General features: G+C 33.1%; 2 protein-coding genes across 2 annotated transcripts in view; both read left to right on the top strand.

The window, feature by feature from the left end:
• The window catches only part of LOC135145819 (uncharacterized), a 35,849-nt gene extending 19,093 nt beyond the window's left edge, over positions 1 to 16,756 (top strand). The window contains exons 5-8 of the mRNA XM_064077959.1: positions 10,525 to 10,711; positions 15,067 to 15,624; positions 15,683 to 16,400; positions 16,716 to 16,756. Coding sequence (XP_063934029.1) covers positions 10,525 to 10,711; positions 15,067 to 15,624; positions 15,683 to 16,400; positions 16,716 to 16,756 — 1,504 coding nt within the window. The remainder of the gene's footprint in view (positions 1 to 10,524; positions 10,712 to 15,066; positions 15,625 to 15,682; positions 16,401 to 16,715) is intronic.
• Positions 1 to 19,707, top strand: part of LOC135145808 (uncharacterized) — a 475,573-nt gene that overhangs the window by 412,780 nt on the left and 43,086 nt on the right. The window lies entirely within an intron of this gene.

Genomic DNA, 19,707 nt, shown 5'->3' on the forward strand with positions numbered 1-19,707 from the left:
CACACACCTAACTGCCTGGTATTTGAGCAAAATAATAACCGGAGTTCGGATACGGACGCCCCACATAAGTTAATAAATACAGAAACAACATTGTTTATTAATTTTTTAGCCGTTCTATGTCTATATTTTCAAAAACAAAGATATCAGAATACAAACAAAAGTTTCTGAAAGAGGTATGTAAACAAACTTGAAACACCAAATTTTTGTATGCACATAACGTCGATACATAATGCATAAAGCTGTGTGAATGACGCTTTAGATAAAACGCTGAAGTATGTAAACACGAATATACAGCGAAAATCAGAGTGGTAACTTATGTTTTTCCCGCATTATTCTCACCTGAAATTCACGGGGAAATCCATTGTTTCTTATTTTAAATGTTGAACTGAAATTTACATTACGAGTTTGTATCAGTGTTATAATTTTTTTTACTACATGCGTATTGCGTATATATATACTATAATTATTTTTTTGTGATCACTCCTTCTCCTGTGCTGGTTTTCTTTTAGATATACTAAATATTAATTATAATTACATTTTCTGCTTCCTAATCGATACTTTGTAAAACTTTTCAGTTCAAGAACAAAACTGTGCTCATATTTTTGGTATAACGTGAAATAATATTGAACACGTAAGAATAAAAGTTTATTAATAACACTAACAGTGTTGAATACTTTATAATTGTTTCTTATATTTTTAATCGTCGGGTAATCGAAAGTGGTGTCCTGCTTGTATCCACAAGACATCGTTACTTACATAAATTTAACAAGTCCGTTCCAAAGAGCCGGTATCTCTAACTGTTACATACATTTGTAATCAGTTTTAGTGGTTATCGATTCAACTTACCCTCAACGCTGATAGCACCACTAAATAATAGATCCATTCTCTTTGTTATTACTAATGAAAGTAGGTATTGTCGGTATCCCGAGTGTCAAAAATTCATGAGCGCATTTAGAACTTATCACAAATTTATCTCTGGAAATATATGAAGTGGAATTCGCATTAACCCCCGAAGATTTTTTCAGCATTCCGAAAATGTGAGTTCCATTAAAAGGGTAGCCCGTTGATTTCATGCTTTATCCCCGATTTCGTGCGTTAAATTCCAATTTTTCAAATGGTACGCAGCACCTTTGCTCTAGGTCTACCTCCACTAATAACGCGATGTTAAATTTGACATGAGGCAGCTGCAACATTTTGGCCCCGCATTGGCCTAACTATGACGTCTCAGTGTGAAGAGAACTCCCCGCAGCCATTATTATGGCCCATTGTATTCAGTTAGGCCCATTACACATAAAATACCTATTTAATTACTGCCATTTCGTGTAGCGCTAGACAAAATGAGGGTGAAATTGGAGAATTTCAACAATTTCGATGTTCGCTTCCATCCATGTGACTCACAACGCGCCTTTTACATCTCAACTATTATTTCGATTTCCTTCATTCCCCTTAATACGATGCGACATTGAAATTGACGAACAATGCCACCATGGAGCCCCACACCCTAATGGATAATTTCGTTATTATTTTTTTTAATTAGGACCCTAGGGCTAAAGCCGATCCCCTCGCTTAATTTCTAAAGAAAATAGAGAGGTGTTGCATGTTCCAGTGGGATAAACATTTTCCTCTGCAATAACTAATTGCGAATTGCGACCGAATAAAAAACCATAATACCAGAATTATTTTTCATTATACATAGAAGATAGTCAATGACTCACTATATTCATTCTGCAGATAACTCGTACATCTTTAAAAATTATTAAAAAAATTGTTACATTTTCAAATATCGAATGAGAAATTACAAATGTAAATAATAACTTAAGGAAAACCGTGCAGCACTTTAGCAAAAATGCATGTAAATGCATGAGGGTAGAATTGAAAGTTTTCCGAATTTGTTTCTTTTTCTTGGAGCTAAATTTAATTTTAAACTGGGACACCACAATATTATTAATTACTGACTTTTTGCTACATTTCTTTCAGAGTTTCACACTGTATTTTCATACTACAATGTGATTGTGTATATTTCTTTATAGCCTTTACTCATCTCATGTCTTGTCTTTTTGCATAGATCTCTCCCACAATGCCATTCAAACCTCAAAGCTGTTCCCAACTGCCACACCAAATTTGCCTACAAATTATCCCACGGGGAAACATTTCTTCACACTTTTGCCTTGCTGTTTAAATTGCCCGTTTCATTTATGGTAATAACTGTTCTGTCAACTGGCTTTTAGGGCTTAACCTATAAGCTGTCGATTCACTAGATTAAGTAGCTATCTCTGATTTTTTTTTATTCACTACTCATTATTTACGTAGCATAATTTAATCACATTATGGATGCTGCATCTGTAGAAGACCCCGAATCAAAAATTTTTTTCGTGCAGTATAATCTAATTTCGTAATGAGACCATAGAATTCGGAGGAACGTACAAAAGAATAATTATAGATTATCTCTGCCAATGAAAACGTGCCTTAAAATAAATAACTTTTTAAAATTAATGGAAATTTTCCTTTAACAAACATTCTCCGAACACCGTAATCTCCTTTGATCCGCAAATAAAGAAAATTGAATTTTTTCGGGGACTGAAAGAGCTTAAAGAGAAAAAATCTCAAACATACTAACAGTGGTTGTTATTAATTTGTATTTGCGTACCTACATAGGATTATTGCAAAGTTTATGAAATAACCTCAGATTCCAGAGAAAATTATTTTGGGTTTGTTGCTTTTCGGAATGATTCGCTTTAGCAACAACCCCCATTTCAATTTCAGGTTAAAACGGTGAAAGTATATTAAAAAATGTTTATCTTGGATACCTTGCGATTGTAAATTAAAATTTTGCGTATTCCAGTTGCCTAGTGGGGGTAACTCTTCGCCACAAAGGAACGTGGTCTAAGTTATTTAAAATAAATATTGCGTGCAGCAATCTTTTACCTTAGGCTAATGTAATTTAGCTTTTATTCGGGAGTAAACTTTACGGCTTGATCTCACCTGCTTCTGAAGTGATGCCTAATACCGAGAATCCGTAGGAAACAAAATTGTTCTTTTTTTACACAGTTCAGTTGTGATGAACGATTACGCATTGCAGATTACAGTTATAAAGTATTATTTTACCTGTCGCCATAAGCTATAATCGTTGGGGAAAAAGGTGAAACCTCTTCTAAATTTTGTTTCAAGTGTACTTTGTTAGTAATTTAGCTTTCGATCAGATAATAAAGTAGATGCTCGAAAAATGTGTAACTAAAAGTGACGTATTTCTGAAAGCCTGCGTTCCCGAGCGTAATAGAACGTACATTTTTAAAACTACTTCATACAACAAAAAAATTCATGAACAGAGGAATTAGATCCGAAGTGACAGAAGTAAAAATGAAGAATGAAAAATAAGTAGATTTTCTAAAAAAACCCACAACAAGTATGTACCTAATTTAAAAAATTTCAAATTAAGAATGAAATATGAGTTTTGTTCTTTATAAAAGTAATTATTGACAAGCATCTAATGTAAGGTCACTGATAAAACTTACTGATAGAAAAAGGTCATTAATGTGAACTATATCGCGTTGTTTGCATACAATAAGCTATACCCAGGGGTGTGTGTTTAGGCACAATTTGTGGTGAATAATTTAGCTGACCAATGTGAGTTTACTTCACTGTCAAGTCCATCAAACATGCAGCACATGAGAAGCTGTGGTGCCTTTTAAACGTAGGGTGAGATGAAATCAAAATTTACCACAGAGTGGAGAATTTCAAAGATCTTGTCTTATTATATGGAGCTGAATAACTACTCTTTTCGATGTTTCAGGAATGACAGCCGAAATCTATATAAAACTGCAAATCATAAACCAATACCACAATAAAAACTGGTTTATTGGAGAATAATGTCATCGTTTTGTGGGGTTCTATGGCCGATTTTGAGGAATATAAATGTCTTCGTTTGCACAGTTCCCGTAGTTTATGTTGGTAGGAGCCAACAACTTTTACACTTGTTTTTTCTGTTGATGTATTTCATAGTTCAGTATCTAAGTTAGCAAAGTTATTGCTTTTAAATTTTACACTTTCTTAGACTTAATCACTCTCTTGCCCGTTTTGACATTGAGATGTTAAGAATTATGTCTGATTAGATTTGTTTATTTTTGCATTTTCGATTCTGAATTAGTAAATAAATAATAGTTATAGAGAAACGTTTTAACAAATTCCTCAATGAAAGCTTTCACTAAGCTTGATTTTCATTTTACCCTGTTTTTATACTTTAGTCAAATCATAATCGTTTATTAATCAGTGTTTTATTTATAGATGCTACCTTTTTATAACAATTCTGTTAGTCTTTTTAACATTAGTGACTTATGTTTTTATGTCCGAAGTTAAATTTTTATTTTTAAACTAATTTTTCTTACAAAAGTGAAAGAAGGGAGAAATAATAAAATATAGAAATATAGTTAATACAAACAAATAAACAAAAAAAACAGATTCTAGGAATTAGTCTACACTGATTTTGAAATGTCCTTGTGATGAGGCCAACAATGTTTAAATTTGTAGATAATCTAAAAGGAAAAAATTACAAAATTATGGACGCATTTCGCCCACCACGTTGGCATTATCTAGACAATACAAGTGGAATTACAACTACGCCAGCTTATACTCTATCTACCCTACTCTTTTCACTCTCCCCTCTATGAATTTATTAGATGATTTTTCTTTTTACATATTTCTAGACTCTCGTGTATGTCTAGAAATTTACAATTATTTACAAACTTAACTAATTAAAAAACGAATGTAAATTGTTTATTAAACAATTTCTAGGATGAAAATCATAAACAAAATTTAATGTGGGGACTATAGTTTTTTCCTGTGTTGATCATGTACAGGATTAATCACTAAGTACGCGTTCCTCCATCGATGTTAATTGCACAGAATTTTTGATGTTGAAAGCGCAAAATATCAAAAAAATTTCATCACGTAAGTTTTTTTCACAGTTTGTAATATTTTCGTACGCAGTTTGTTGTAGTACAAATATAATTACATCTTCAAGTATAATGTTAATACAAAAAAATTTATATTAACTCTCTATAGGGACATGAGTGTTAATATAACATTTTTTAATTATTATAATTGTCAAATATAGATATTGTAGTTTTTTTAGTTGGAAGACGCTGTATTTTATTACTGCGTGTTACTTTATTTTCTATATTTAAAGTAGATAGTTACGGTTATTTATTTTTACTTCCCGAGGGTAAGCTAAGGAAACATAGTAAGCGAGTCCATCGGACGAATGGCCACTTTTATATTTTCTCGACGTTCCTTGACCCCAAGAGCACGAAAAAAGTAGTCTCCCGCTTCCGTCTGTCTGTTTGTTTGTCTGTCTGTCTGTCTGTCTGGTGTCTGTATCCCTTTTTATTAGACACGTAACCTCTGAAACTGCTGGACCGATTGTCGTCAAATTTTGTATGTATATTAGAAATATCAAATAGATGGTTAAATACATGATCGTTTTCCAGGTTGGAACCGTGTAAATTGAGTTTTCGGGCTCAACCTTTCGAACACTTTCGTAAGTGGCATCGTTCTTAACCCTGCTCCTGAAGATGCCACTTATGAAAGTGTGCGAAACGTTGAGTCCAAAAACTCAATTTACACGGTTCCAACCCGGAAAACGATCATGTATTGATTCCGACCGTGGAAGCCTCCGAAATTAGATGGTTAAACGCTAACCAAAATTTTGCTAATCATCCCCATCAACAATCTGATGACGTCATTTCAAAGAATTCTATGTTTGTTTGATTTAACTGTTATACAGCATTATAGTCCTGTAAGTGTGGTGTACGAATCCGCTTTGAATTTTTCCCTAACCGTCCAACTTTTTGCAAAAACATAATGCAGGGTATAAGAACAGTTTACTATTAGCGTAAGACATTTCGGTCGTACTCTAGTAGTTAGTTACAAGTCAGGAAAGTGAACCGAACGTCACGCGTTCGATTCCAAACTTAGCCTTTTCTTTTTTTTCTCTTTTTCTCTCGTATGTGTATTATCTATGTCTATGACGTCATAACAAATTTTCTATTGATGAAATTACCACACTTTCTCAAAAAGGTGAGAGGGCCGTATTTGAAAATGTAAAACCTTCTCGGGGGCGTCAAATATCTTTTTTAAAGAATGTGTAACCTTCTCGATGGTCCCAACTGTCTTTTTTTAAGAATGTGAAACCTTCTCGAGGGTACCAACTGTCCTTTCTTAAAGAAGGCGAAACCTTCTCGGGAATCCTAACTGTCTTTTTTAAAAATGTAAAACCTTCTCGGGGGCCCCAAATGTTTTTTTAAGAATGTGAAACCTTCTTGTAGGTACCAACTGTCCTTTTTTAAAGAAAGCGAAACCTTCTCGGGGGCCCCAAGTGTATTTTTTACCAATGGAAAACCTTCTCGGGGTGCCAAATAATGTCTTTTCTAAAAATATAAAACCTTCTCAAGGGCCCCAAATGACTTTTTTTAAGAATGTGAAACCGTCTCGGAAGTCCCAACTGTCTTTTTTTAAGAATGTGAAACCTTCTCGAGGGTACCAACTGTCTTTTCTTAAAGAAGGCGAAACCTTCTCGGAGACCCCAAGTGTCTTTTTAAAAATTTAAAACCTTTCCAGAGGCGTCATTAGTTTTTTTTAGAATGTGAAAGCTTTTCGGGGGTTCTAACTGTCTTTTTTAAAAATGTAAAACCTTCTTGGGGGGCCAAATAATGTTTTTTCTAAAAATGTAAAACCTTCTCAGGGCCCCAAAAGACTTTTTTTAAGAATGTGAAACCTTCTCGTACTTCAGGAGTGAGGAAAGTTCTGTCAAAACAACTTTCGACCAATTTGGTGAACGAGAACAAAATAAAGTAAGATACAATAATAAAATATACCTACTGTTTTATTTGAAAACTGAAATATCGATATTTGAATATTACAAAGTTTTTTTAATTTCTTATAAACACAGTATAGATTAAAATTTGATTTAATTGGTAATCCCTCCACAGAATATTGTAATTTTACAAATAACCCATTACGATTTTTTTAACACTTCCATTGCCAAAAATTTCAAGAAAATTGAAACAACGTGACAACGTCAAAATGAGTCAAAAGGAGAATATATAAAAATATATAGGGTATTTCATTTAAGAAAACTAAGTTGTGTGTAAGACCTTAAAAGCAGAACAGTCTGTATAGTTAAATCTAATTTTAGAGTATGTCGTCAGAGTCATAGAACTTTGGGTTTTGGTTTATTTTGACAGCTATTTTGTAGTTTAAACTACAGGAAGCAGTTCTTGCCACATTGCCTCTTCCTATAGTTATTTTGTCGATGAAATATGGAAAATAGTGAACCATTAAAAGGTTTCCATTGCAAAATCTTCCGAAATATTACAGAATGTACCTTTATTTACTTAACTTTCTTAAAATTTCACCCTCGGAATCATAGGTATTTTTTTTTGACGAACTAATGTGAAAGTACAATTCCATTCATAGTATATAGTATATATGGTACTCAATTAAAAAACTCATCAAGTGTGTCTTAATTTTTTGTAAACATTGTAAAGCATATCTACCTAACATAATACAATCTAACCTCACTTTTTCGTATAATAAAATTAACGCTTTTCAACAACTCTGTCAAGTGTCAGTTATACACGCTATGTTTCCCTCTATCAAAATAATAACGCCAACTTGACAACTTTTTTTAACTGAATACTCGTTATTATGTTATTAATGTTTGACAATTTATTGTTCTAATGATATGACTACCACTTTTAACTTGGGGTTAAACAGCTTTGAAGATCAACGCTTTTTGATTGCAAACTGTTTTACCGTTTTTTAGGGTCTATGCAAAACGTAGAACAAAACTGACAACTAATTAACGGCTAAATGAACGCTATGTAGCACAATTTTGGATGTGTGATATGTAACAAAAATAACATATTATTAAACTAAAATGATTGTAACTCTATAGTTTATGTATGAGATTTCACTTTAATATAGTGTTTTAGAGGAAGTGCAGCTTTTAACTTCTTTTTTTTTTTTGGAATCAATACAACAATACTGTTTTCGTTGAACTTTAGCCGCATTTCTGCTGCAAATGTGACGTGGTATTAGTTATTGAAAAAGCTTTGTCTGATATTTAGCAATTTGCCATACGTTGTAGTGAATAGTTTAATAGACACAATGTTGAAAGTACGCTGTCATGCCTCTGCTAAAACATGAATTTTCTAAATGCTCTTTTCGACGAAATAAGTAACAGAATAAACACACCGGGGCCCCTTACATGACGCTTCTCTGCCATGCATGCCTAAATCCACCCCACTTCCGTGGGAAAAATGCGTTTTTCTAATCCTGTGTTGCGGCCTATACATTATTAATGCGACTATTTCGCAGTTGCACGAATTCCCAAACAACCCTACAGCGTGTCCCATTGCACACAATCAGGTCCTAATCTAAATCGTTATTGGTCATATCACTTTTCGATCTCAACGTTATAAACCCAAAACTTCGGCAATAAGAGAAAACGTATAATTAAACCATTTAATGGACCGAACTCCATTAATCCCATCTTTAGACACTAATCCCCTTACGCATTAACATTAACAAAATTACGCCTAAAACGATCAAACCATGTAATAAACGGCTCGATTCCAATCAGGATACGTTTTAAAGTTCAAGGCACCTGATTTCACACCTACTTGATCGATTTAATGATAGTTCCAGGACGACAATGGCCAGTAATACGACTCAATCCGCCTCAGTGCTACCAGTGTGGGCAGCGGAAACAGAACGAATTAGGCTTTGAATAATTGCCACTTACTTACAGGTCTTGACCATAATGTGAAAATTACTGGCAAAGGGAAGCGATACACTGAGAGAAATGTTTATTGCTCTCTAATAAAATCTAGGCTTAATAATTCTGTCGTTTAATTGCAGAGCAAATCGGACCTCTATTATCCAGTAAAAAACGGTTTCTATGATTAAACGAAACAAATCGATTTTCATTTTTAACGCGGTTACAAATCACAATTTGCAGTGCAAAAATTGAACGAAACAACGCAAACTACAGAAACAATAAACTTGACACAAAACTCCAACGTGTTTCGCTAGGAACGTTAACGTCATCATGGTGCTTAAACACTAACAAAGAGACTGGCTAGTGGCTATTCTATGCATATGTTTTACACGAGCACGCCTCCTTCCTCCACTCTTACAATACGCAACATAACAGAGAGGGGCAGGTGATAAAATAACTAATCAGCATTAGCAAATAAGAACTTTATTCATAAACACATTTCTAAAGCATTTATAAATTAAAATCATTAATTGCTTTCACTAATTTTTAAATTTTTTAAAAAATATTGAATATACAGAGTGGGCCACTAAGCGCCCGTACCTCCCAAATCTCATTAATTACTGAAAAAGGAAAAAACCCAGGCACTACAGTTCTACAGTTCAAAGAACTTTCTTTTTTGTAATGTAATTTCTAGATCTAAAGTTGATATTTTTTCCGATGATATTCCAGGTTTAATCATTCAAAAGAGTTCTCAAAAATTTTTCTCACACCTATTCTGTTCTGGAACCATGCGATTTGTACCTTTTTAAAATCACATCTTTCTTGAACTTTAAAAGCATCAATTACTTTCAAAGTTATCACTTAACGTATCTAGTAAATAAATAAGGTCACATATTATTAGCAATCAATTAATCACTCACTACTTATTGATCTTCAAAATCTTACAAATCCAGTTTTACACAAGTCAAATACAACCAACCAAATCAGTAAACTATTGAAATGTGTTTGTAAAAACTATGTTGCAACAATGAAAAAATTGGTCTAAGGTTATTTCGAAAGAACTTCCCTCATCGCTGAACTACAGTAGTCTGCTAAAAGCTCAAAAAAAGCAATGGAAAAAGTATATTGCAGAAATACCATTTAACTTTTTTTTATTTTTCAGTTTTCCAGTTTTAGTTTAGCTTTATTAAGTACTCTAGTTAAGTTTCGTAGATTATTGCCATTTTTCTTTAAAAAAAATAATTAATTTTGTCGTTAATAGCAAAATGTATTATTTTTTTCGTTCCCTAGTGCAACTTAACGTAAAATTGGGCAAATTGTTGGACTGGATTTTTCAAAAAAGCATAATAAAATCGGTTTTAGAAAACAAACGACTGAAAATGCTTTATGAAAATACTATTTTATAAAAACAAAATAGAATGTATCAAAAATAATATTGAACAGAGTATTTTTTCTCAATTTTATGGTATGAAAAAAATTCAGATTAATTAAAAAAATGGGCTGATTTCTTTTATCATTTTGCTTTCTAGCAATTATTTCATGTTAATGAAGCGATGCATACATAAAACTCACTCGTTTTTATTTATAAAATAATTTCGTTTCATAAAAAACTTATTCGAAGTGTCTCGTTTTAGTCACCCTGTACAATAAATCCAGATTTTTCCAATAATTATAAGATTTGATTTGGCGTGGGTAAAACTCAATAATTTATTTCTCAGTAACTCAAATTTGCACGACTAATTATACAGCGATTATGGACAGAATAAATCCGACTCGACTGGAATGGATTTGAGTAGAGTCTACTTCTATTGTCCGGACTTCACTGACTGCTCCCGATGGTGCTTCCCATTTAAACAGCACGCCGTCCTTTTCGAAAGATCGCCGTCACCACTTCTAGGTTTGTTCTGGAGCACTCATCGCGACTTCCGCTTCCAGGTTTTTCTTTAGCGAACGTCGTCCGGCCGATGTCACCGCCGATGAGTCATCGTTGCACATACTAGAAAACCCATAGGCGTCGTACCGGGGCGGCGTATCGGTTTATTTACTATTGTGCATTTTGGACATGACGTCATCAAATTGTTGGTATGCCGTAATCAAATCCATCGCCGATTCCCTACTCCATATGTTTTCTCGACCTGTCATGACCTCTAAAGTTCGAAAAAATAGGTTTCCCGCTTCCATCAGTCTCTCTGTCTGTCTCTCAGTTTATCTGTTGTCAGTATCCATTTTTATTCGACACGTACTCCGAAACTACCAGATCGACTGTTGTCAAATTTTGTATGTATATTAGGCATACCATGTAGATGGCAAAACGTTAACCAAAATTTAGTCAATCATCCCCACCAACAATTTGATGACGTCATTTCAATGAATTCCATTAGAAGGAGCCACCCCATTTTCTCGAAAATGTGAGAATACGCAAGGCTTAATCTAATAATAATAAAATAAGAATTATATTTTTTTTGTTCAATTGTGGCTTAATAATAATTTTAGTCCTTCCTCTGTTTTAAGAAGAGAAACTCATTTAGACCAGACTAATTTATACGTGACATTCGGTGTATACACATAAACACTTAAGTTAAGTTTGCTATTAGTGCTGAAAGGACATTTTATCCCATTGGATATCTGCTTTAAATATATCTTACATTGTCCGTACGTGGAAGCGCAAATTCCAAGAATGAATTTGGACTCCCACGGCGCAGGCTTTGCGGGGGTGTTTTTATCCCACTGATTTTTTGCTTTATAGAGGTTATCACAAAACGAAAATCGCAAAATCAAGTTTTATACACTGACCGGCAAAAAAATTATTAATTTAACTAGTGATCGGTATTTTATTAAAGAACCATTCACTATTGACACATGATGTATAAATTAACAAATAAAAGAAGACAAATAAACGCAGAATTAAAATTAATTTAACAAAATGCATAACATAAATACGTAGAGCAACAATTTGAGAGACGTCTGTAAGAATTAACGGAATTGTTTTCGCGTGAGAACGTTTACTAATTGCCAAACTTATAATCAAATGATGAAAAACACTGTTTACAACAACAGTCTCCTTTATTGTTTTTTTTTTTAAATATCGTACTGTTATTTTGTTAAATTAAATTTAATTCTGCGTTTATTTGTCTTCTTGTTTTTGCTAATTTGTACATCATGTGTCAATAGTAAATGGTTCTTTAATAAAATAACGATCACTAGTTAAAGTGGTTTTGCCAAATTTTTCAGGGTGGCCGGTTTTTTTCTCGGTCAGTGTATTTTTTTAAAGAAGCCGGATTTGTCGAATTATACTTCATTATACCTTTGACCAATTTTTTACAAAAGCCCCATGAAATAACACGAAGTCTCACGATCATAGAATGTTTAGTAACCTTAAACAGTTCAGGGAATAAAAGCTAACAACCTATTATTTGTAGTCATGCAGCAAATAACAGTGGTAAAAATTGGCCGGTGGAATATCGGAATAATGTAAAATTTTTATTAAGCGTTAGTAATTTTCCCCCAAATAATCAGTTTATTGCTCCCATTTTTCTCAGCGTATTGATTAAGTTGTTTGATGTTTGTAATCGCTTTAAAATTTCGCCGGTTATTACAAGGTTTAATTAAATTTTTCTGGTGCTAAACGCTCGCCGAAGTGAAAACACACAGAGCTTCCTCGAAGCGTTTGCCTGGCTAAGGGATTACTATGAGCAAATATGCAAATTTAGTAAAACTTCCAGCCAACTTGTATTTGTATGTATGATTACGTTGGTATTTCATGCTGGGTTTACAACCAACTTATCTCTGTCAAATGTCTTTTAGTTAACGCTATTTACAAACTGCGGAAACGTGGGCCTACGGTTGCTGCAAAGGCTTTTGTGATATTTGACAACTTAACCTTTCCCAAACGTTATCTTGTCTCATGGTGTTTGAAGAATTTTGCTAACAGAATTACATGGTGTTTAGCCGGGCTTAATCCCCCTGAGTAAACAGAACCGTTACTGTGGTTATTATTCAAAATTAAATTTTTTCGAGCTACGCCGGATCTCCACTTCCGAATTGGAAAAAGTTAAATCGCTTTAGTTTTTCACAAAGTTCTTCCGAATTGGAAACTTAACGTGGAAAAAAGTATAATAGACATTGTATCAGGCGAGGATAAAAATAGGACTACATCTATCGTTCCTGAATTATGGCTGCTATTAATCAATCTGCAAACATTGACGTTTACTCATCCTATAACAATTCATCATGTTTCTGAAACAATGTAACCCATTCGCATACGGATAACACCGACGACACGAACGCAAAATAAATCGAATTGTGATAAAGCCTTATCTCTGCTTGTAAAAAATACAGACACATCTACCTGATTTACGAAACAGTGGACATTTCGTCAAAATGTGTTAATCGAGTTGTGGCGGAGTCTTTATGAATCTCCACATAACATAACCGCTCGTGTTTACACTGCTATGTTTATGGATAACATGTTAATCAGTTTTGCCGTTTACAAATTAAACAAAGCCTAGTTCTAATTTTAACACAAACAGTTGTATGCTGCATGACGAAATTAGAATAATTGCGTAATTTTTGTAATTGCTTTTCGCAAAACTCGATTATTTTGATTCAAATGCAGATGTGTAATTGCAAAAGTTGTTAATTTTCGTTGTCCGCTACCGAGCTTACGCGGACGTGCAAAAAAACTTCCCATAAACGAATTTCGTCCGACTCGAAAAAGTCCAATCGCAGCTTTTTTCGGAATAGCGACACAAATTCACTTATTATACTTCCAATATTGTTCCGTGGAATAATGGCATTTAATAAATCTGACTATAGAGGGTCTTCGAATAATTCGGCAGTTTATCATACGAGGGCCAACTATAACATAAGTTTACCACCATAATCATAAAAAATATGTATGGTAATATTTTTCTAACGTTTCCCTAGAAACGCTCCGTAAATCATAATTAATAAAAAAGATGTTATACGCCCGCCATCACGGTAAGTTTTAGCGCCGCGGCATAAACGTATCAGGATCAGCTTTTTTAGGGCTGAATTTTAATTAGGTCGTTACGAGTTTCGTTGCATCGCTTAACATAAAAATTATATAAAACTGAGAACTGTATAATTTTCGGGGCGCTTCTTAAATGATGAATAAAATTATGTCAGTTCTTTTTGCTCGCAACGTTCTGCCGCACCATTGCATCGTCGCTATACCGTCAACCGAAACAAATGGATACTGAGAGCGTCTTTTAAAGGTCTTTAAACAGGTAATAATCTGATGAAGCGAGGTTCCGACTATGATGGGTGAGATTTAGTTACTCAGCCGTAACAATAAAAATAATGTTGTGGTCGGGATGGAGTAATTTGTCTTTTTCGTCTATGACGCCGATGGCTTTGGACGGAAATATAAGACAATAAAACCACGAAATATTTCTTAATTTTTTTATCGTCCTTATACATTGATTTATTTACTGGGTTTTCCTCTTATTTTAATTGATTGCTGGATTGTGTTTTGGTTTCTAATACGAGTACGTAAATTTGGTGGTAAACTCTATAGTTATTTTAGATTGCCAAGATTAAAAACTTCAGAATTTTAACTTAGAACTAGCTTAACTAAAAAATATTTTTTAATCTTATTCATTATTTGTTACCCATTAGTTAAAATTTCGGTGATGATGTCACTCGAGTTAAAAGATTTCTGGTATATAAATTTAAATATTTAAACTATATTTCTACAGACCGACAGGTTGGATAGAAAACATACTACCTACCAGCGGATTATAATTTTTAAATTAAAAATTTATTTATAAAGTCATAAATATTAATGTTTTATAATGCGGAACGTGCAGTCAGCAGTGAGTTTACATTTAATTTCATAATTTTTTGTCCCGGTTCCTAGTTCCAGTGCTTTTGATTTCGTTGGTTTTTTTTTTATTATTTAATAATAATATATTGATGGTTGATTTGAGAACGTCGTACATGAATGCGAAAGTCCATCTGGCCTGTAGTTCTACAACATAAATTTTTTTATCTACGACTCTTTAATAATAGACGCATTATGTACGTAACTATAGATACATAATACCCCATATTAATCACTAGTGTTTAATGAATATTAAACACTAGTGAATAATGGATTTATTTCAAAATGTCCTAAAATACTGTTCCTTTTTTTCTAGAAAAATATAAACGTCAAAACTATGTATGTATTCGTTTTTTACGTGTTATATATTGAACAGTTATTATTCTGTGTAGGATTTAAAATTTAAATTTACAATCTAAACGGAATTCGTATTTCGCGACTGTAGATTGTAGATGGCTCTGACGTTGTTTACGTTGCCACCTGCTACTACGGACGCTTAGCCGCCATTGTGCGTATTGTTTTGAATTTTGATTTCTTGCGAAAATTTATTACCGACGAGTGTTTTTATAAGAGGTTATCATCAGTTATGATGGATGAAAACACTGAAAATCTTCCTGGCACACCTCCCGAAGTGGCAGAAGCAGCTGGTGCTGTTAACCTGTTACCAGAGAAATCTCAAAAATTGTACAAAATAGCGTACAATCAATTCATGAAGTGGAAACAAGAAAAGAAGATTACCTCATTTTCCGAACGGGTGATATTAGCATACTTTGCAGACTTATCAAGTAAATACAAAATTTCTACGCTGTGGACTTATTACTCCATGCTACGAAGTACTCTCAACATCAATCATAACATTAATATAGAACAGTACCATAAATTAAGAGCATTCTTAAAGCGTCAAGGAGAAAATTACCAGCCAAAGAAAGCGAAAACGCTTAGTCCTCAACAAATAACTAAATTCATCACTGAAGCCCCTGATGTAAAATATCTAGCAACGAAGGTAAGAAATTATTGTTTCAAAATTATGTTGTAGGTTCTCATTTATTATTTTTTTAAAGGTGGCTTTGATAATGGGCATAATGGGTGCATGTAGGACTCAAGAACTGCATTCAATGCGAATTCAAGACATCAAAGATTTGAATTCAGCTTTTTTGGTAACACTGCCCAACACTAAAACAAAGATTAGAAGATCTTTCACAGTAACTGAAGATTACTATTTAATATGCAAAAAGTATCTTGATTTACGTCCAGCTGAAGTGCAATCAGATGTGTTTTTCCTTAATTACCAGAATGGTAAATGTACTATGCAGAGAATAGGTATCAATAAATTTGGTGGTATGCCGAAAGAAGTTGCAGCATATTTGGGGCTCCCAAATCCAGAATTATTTACTGGACACTCTTTTCGTAGATCCTCGGCTACTTTATTGGTGGATGGTGGAGGGGACATAACCGATTTAAAACGCCACGGAGGATGGAAAAGCTTCTCCGTGGCAGAGGGCTACATAGATAACAGTGTGAAATACAAACTAGAAACATCAAAGAAAATTTTTAAACAGGTGAATCCCTCGTCAACACCATGTACATCAATTCGAGCTCCTGTAATGGCAGAAAACTGTGAAAACATAGAGGAGTATGCTGCTGTAAACTGCGATAATGTTGTGATGAATCCATCTCCCCCATGTACATCAAGTGAAACTAATTGTGGTTTAAGAGAAACTAGTAATTTTGTTAAAAATTCCCATTCCCTCAGTAGTAATGTCAGTGTTGACATGAAAGGCAAGCCAATACAGATTTCAAACTGCAGTGGCCATTTTACATTTAATTTTCTTGCTAAGACAAGTAATAATAATAATTAATTACTTATTTGTTTTGTTTATTGTTTCTGAAATAAATTATTATTTGTGAAACGTGTATAATTTGTTTAGAGTCGTAGATAAAACGTCGTATTTAACTAGCGCATAATGGCTATTATTCACACGGATGATTTACACACTCGCCTGCGGCTCGTGTGTAATTTTCATCCTCGTGAATAATATGCTACATTATGCGCTTGTCAAATAATATACTAATTTACTTTGATAAAAATATCAGGTGAGCAACATAATTTGCAATCGAGTCATCCTTGGAACTGAATCCGTATATTTTCTCTGAAATGATTTAAGTCTAATGCAATTAATTACCGATAATTTTGTAAACCTAATAATTGAAATAGACACCCAAAAAACCCAAAAACTAAGATCCTAACACATTCATACAACATCCATACCACATTTAGAGCAGCAAATAGTAGATATTATCGTATAGAAGTTGCCGAGCAATATTGCAAACAAATTTAGTATTATTTTCTTATCGAATAACATGCATGCAAGAATTACATGAAGTCGATTTCCGAACTAAGGTTAACTATTGTCAATGGTTTTGCACACATCTGATGACTGGCTATTGGAAAAGACGTTTTTTACAGATGAAACCTCTATTAATTCTCAAAATCCACATGTAAAAGTAGATTATTTTTAACAAGACGGGGCTACAGCACATTCGAATTAGACCACATTGACAACGATAACATTAGGGGAATTTTTTGGTTTATGAACCCCTGTTGAATTTATATCCTAGACATCCAGATTTTGGAGAAAAAAATCAAAATTGTAACTTCTTGCCATTTAACTTTGAAACTGCAAAACCGAATACTCTGAAATTTTACGAACGTTTTAAGGTTAATGGTAAATCGTTAATCAAAATTTGTTCGTTTATGCCCCTCTAAAACAATAATGACATCATTTTACAATTTTGCCGATTTAATTTATACTTATCTATTTACCAAATATGAATTTTGGGTGATTCGAAAATCATTGTTTGTTATTTCAAATCCAATTCTAATCTGAATGACTCGTGTTTATGGATTGAATTATCGGACGTTTTAGATGAAATTTCTAAACTGAAATCAGTAGGAAGTAAAATAGTACGTTTCACCCCATTTTTCTTCATTTATTTAAGCTTCCTTTAATCAAACAGGCCAATTTTGCCGTTGAACTATTTTATTTCTTTTTCATAAAATAAAGTAACTAAATTTTTATCGTGAAATTTTTTTTAAAGTTTTTTTAACATTTCACCACATTTTTAAGGTTCTTTTTTAAAAAGTTGCGGATTTCTAAAGATTTTTACCATCCATATAGAAACCGCTGACTTTGAGATTTTTACAAAGAAATAAAAAAAAAACACTTCAACGTCAAAACTAGCCGGTTAAAAAAAATGATAAATTTCCTTATAATAAATTAAAAAACAAAATGTGGGGTGACGCCTACTATTTTATTTACTACTAATTTCCCCTGCTTCTTTTGGTATTGCATACTACTGCATGTGTGATTCATGAATCCGTGTCGATTTGTTACCCTACACATAGAGATTTTTGGATAAAAAATCAAAATTGTATAATAACATTTTACAATTTAACTTAAAAATTGTAAAATCGAATGCTCTGAAACCTTAGATACAAGCTTTTTAAGATTATCCTAACGCATGGTAAATCGTTAATAAAAATGTTTTCGTTTCTTGCCTCCTAAAAAATGATGACGTCATTTCATTATTTTGCAGAACAAATGTTTCTTAAATTACATACAACTACATACTCCATGTACGTGTAATTTAGAATTCGTGTTGAGTTTTTACCCAAGACATCGAGATTTTTGGAAAAAATTCTAAATTTTATTTTACAATTTAACTTTAAAATTACAACACTAGTAGTAGTAGCTAGTACTTGCTAAGATAAGACTGGGTTTAGCGAATGACATACCGTCTAAGAAAATAAAGGGTGGGTGGGCGGGGCTAGTACTTGCTAAGATGAGACTGGTATTGCAAATCAAATACTCTGTAAGGAAATAGAGGGCGGGTGGGTGGGGCTAATACTTGCTAAGATAAGAATGATTTTGGCGAATGACCTCCAGGAAAATAAAAGTAGCCCTCCCCACCCTCTTCATTCTAATGACTATTTTTAATATTGTTCAGTCTTATCCTAGCAAATATTAACCCCGCCCACCCGCCCTCTATTTTCTTAGAGGGTATATCATTTGCCAAAATCACTCTTATCTTAGCAAATACTAACCCCGCCCACCCGCCCTCTATTTTCTCAGAGGATATGACATTTGCTAAAATCAGTCTTATCTTAGCCATTACTAGCCCCACCCACCCGCCCTCTTTTTACTAAGATAAGACTGAACAATATTAATAGTAGTCACTAGAAGAAGAGGGTGAGGCCAAACGTTTTTCCAGAAACGCCCAATGAAATATCGCAATTTTAAAAATTTCAAAAAAATCGAACACTGAACATTTCGAAAATATTTTCGTTTATGACCTCCTAAAAAATGATGACGTCATTTTCTAATATTGCAGAACAAATTTCTTAAATTTCATAGAACTACATACTCCATGTATGTATTGTATGTGTATTTAGAATCCGTGTTGAGTTTTTACCCTTGACATCAAGATTTTTGAACAAAATTCAAAATTGTATTTTAAAATTTAACTTTAAAATTGCAACAACATTTATATTTTATAAAATAACATATTCCTACATGTGTGATTAATGAATCTGTGTTAAGTTTTTACCCTTAGCACGAAGATTTTGGAAAAAATCAAGATTGTATAACAATATTTTACAATAATTTAACTTTGAAATAGCAAAAACCGAATGCTGTAAAGTCGTACAAATATTTTAATATTATTTGAAACATGTTAAATCGTTAATCCAAATTTATCCGTCATCTTATATTTTTGCCGAATTTCTTCAGATTTATGACTCTTCTTTGGGAAAGAAAACTAAGTATGAATTAATCAGTTAGTCATTTCCTCTGCGTTGAGAACACAAAATCAACCAAATTTCATTCTTTTTTAACAACTGATGCTTGTAATCTGAACGTGCTAATTGTAGAATTTGGCTGAAGTATAAACATAAACACTCAAAGTTAAGCATATACTGAGAAATTGAGAATGGCTACATTTTTTTCCGTTAGTAATCTGCTTTAAATATAGTTCATATTTAAAGAGCTGGAGTTACGGGGATGTTAATTAACGCAAAATCTAATTT

Source organism: Zophobas morio, unplaced genomic scaffold (assembly GCF_036711695.1).
Source record: "Zophobas morio isolate AGI-343-1 ecotype UQ-CSIRO unplaced genomic scaffold, CSIRO_AGI_Zmor_V1 ptg000005l, whole genome shotgun sequence".
In the NCBI taxonomy this organism is placed as follows: domain Eukaryota; kingdom Metazoa; phylum Arthropoda; class Insecta; order Coleoptera; family Tenebrionidae; genus Zophobas; species Zophobas morio.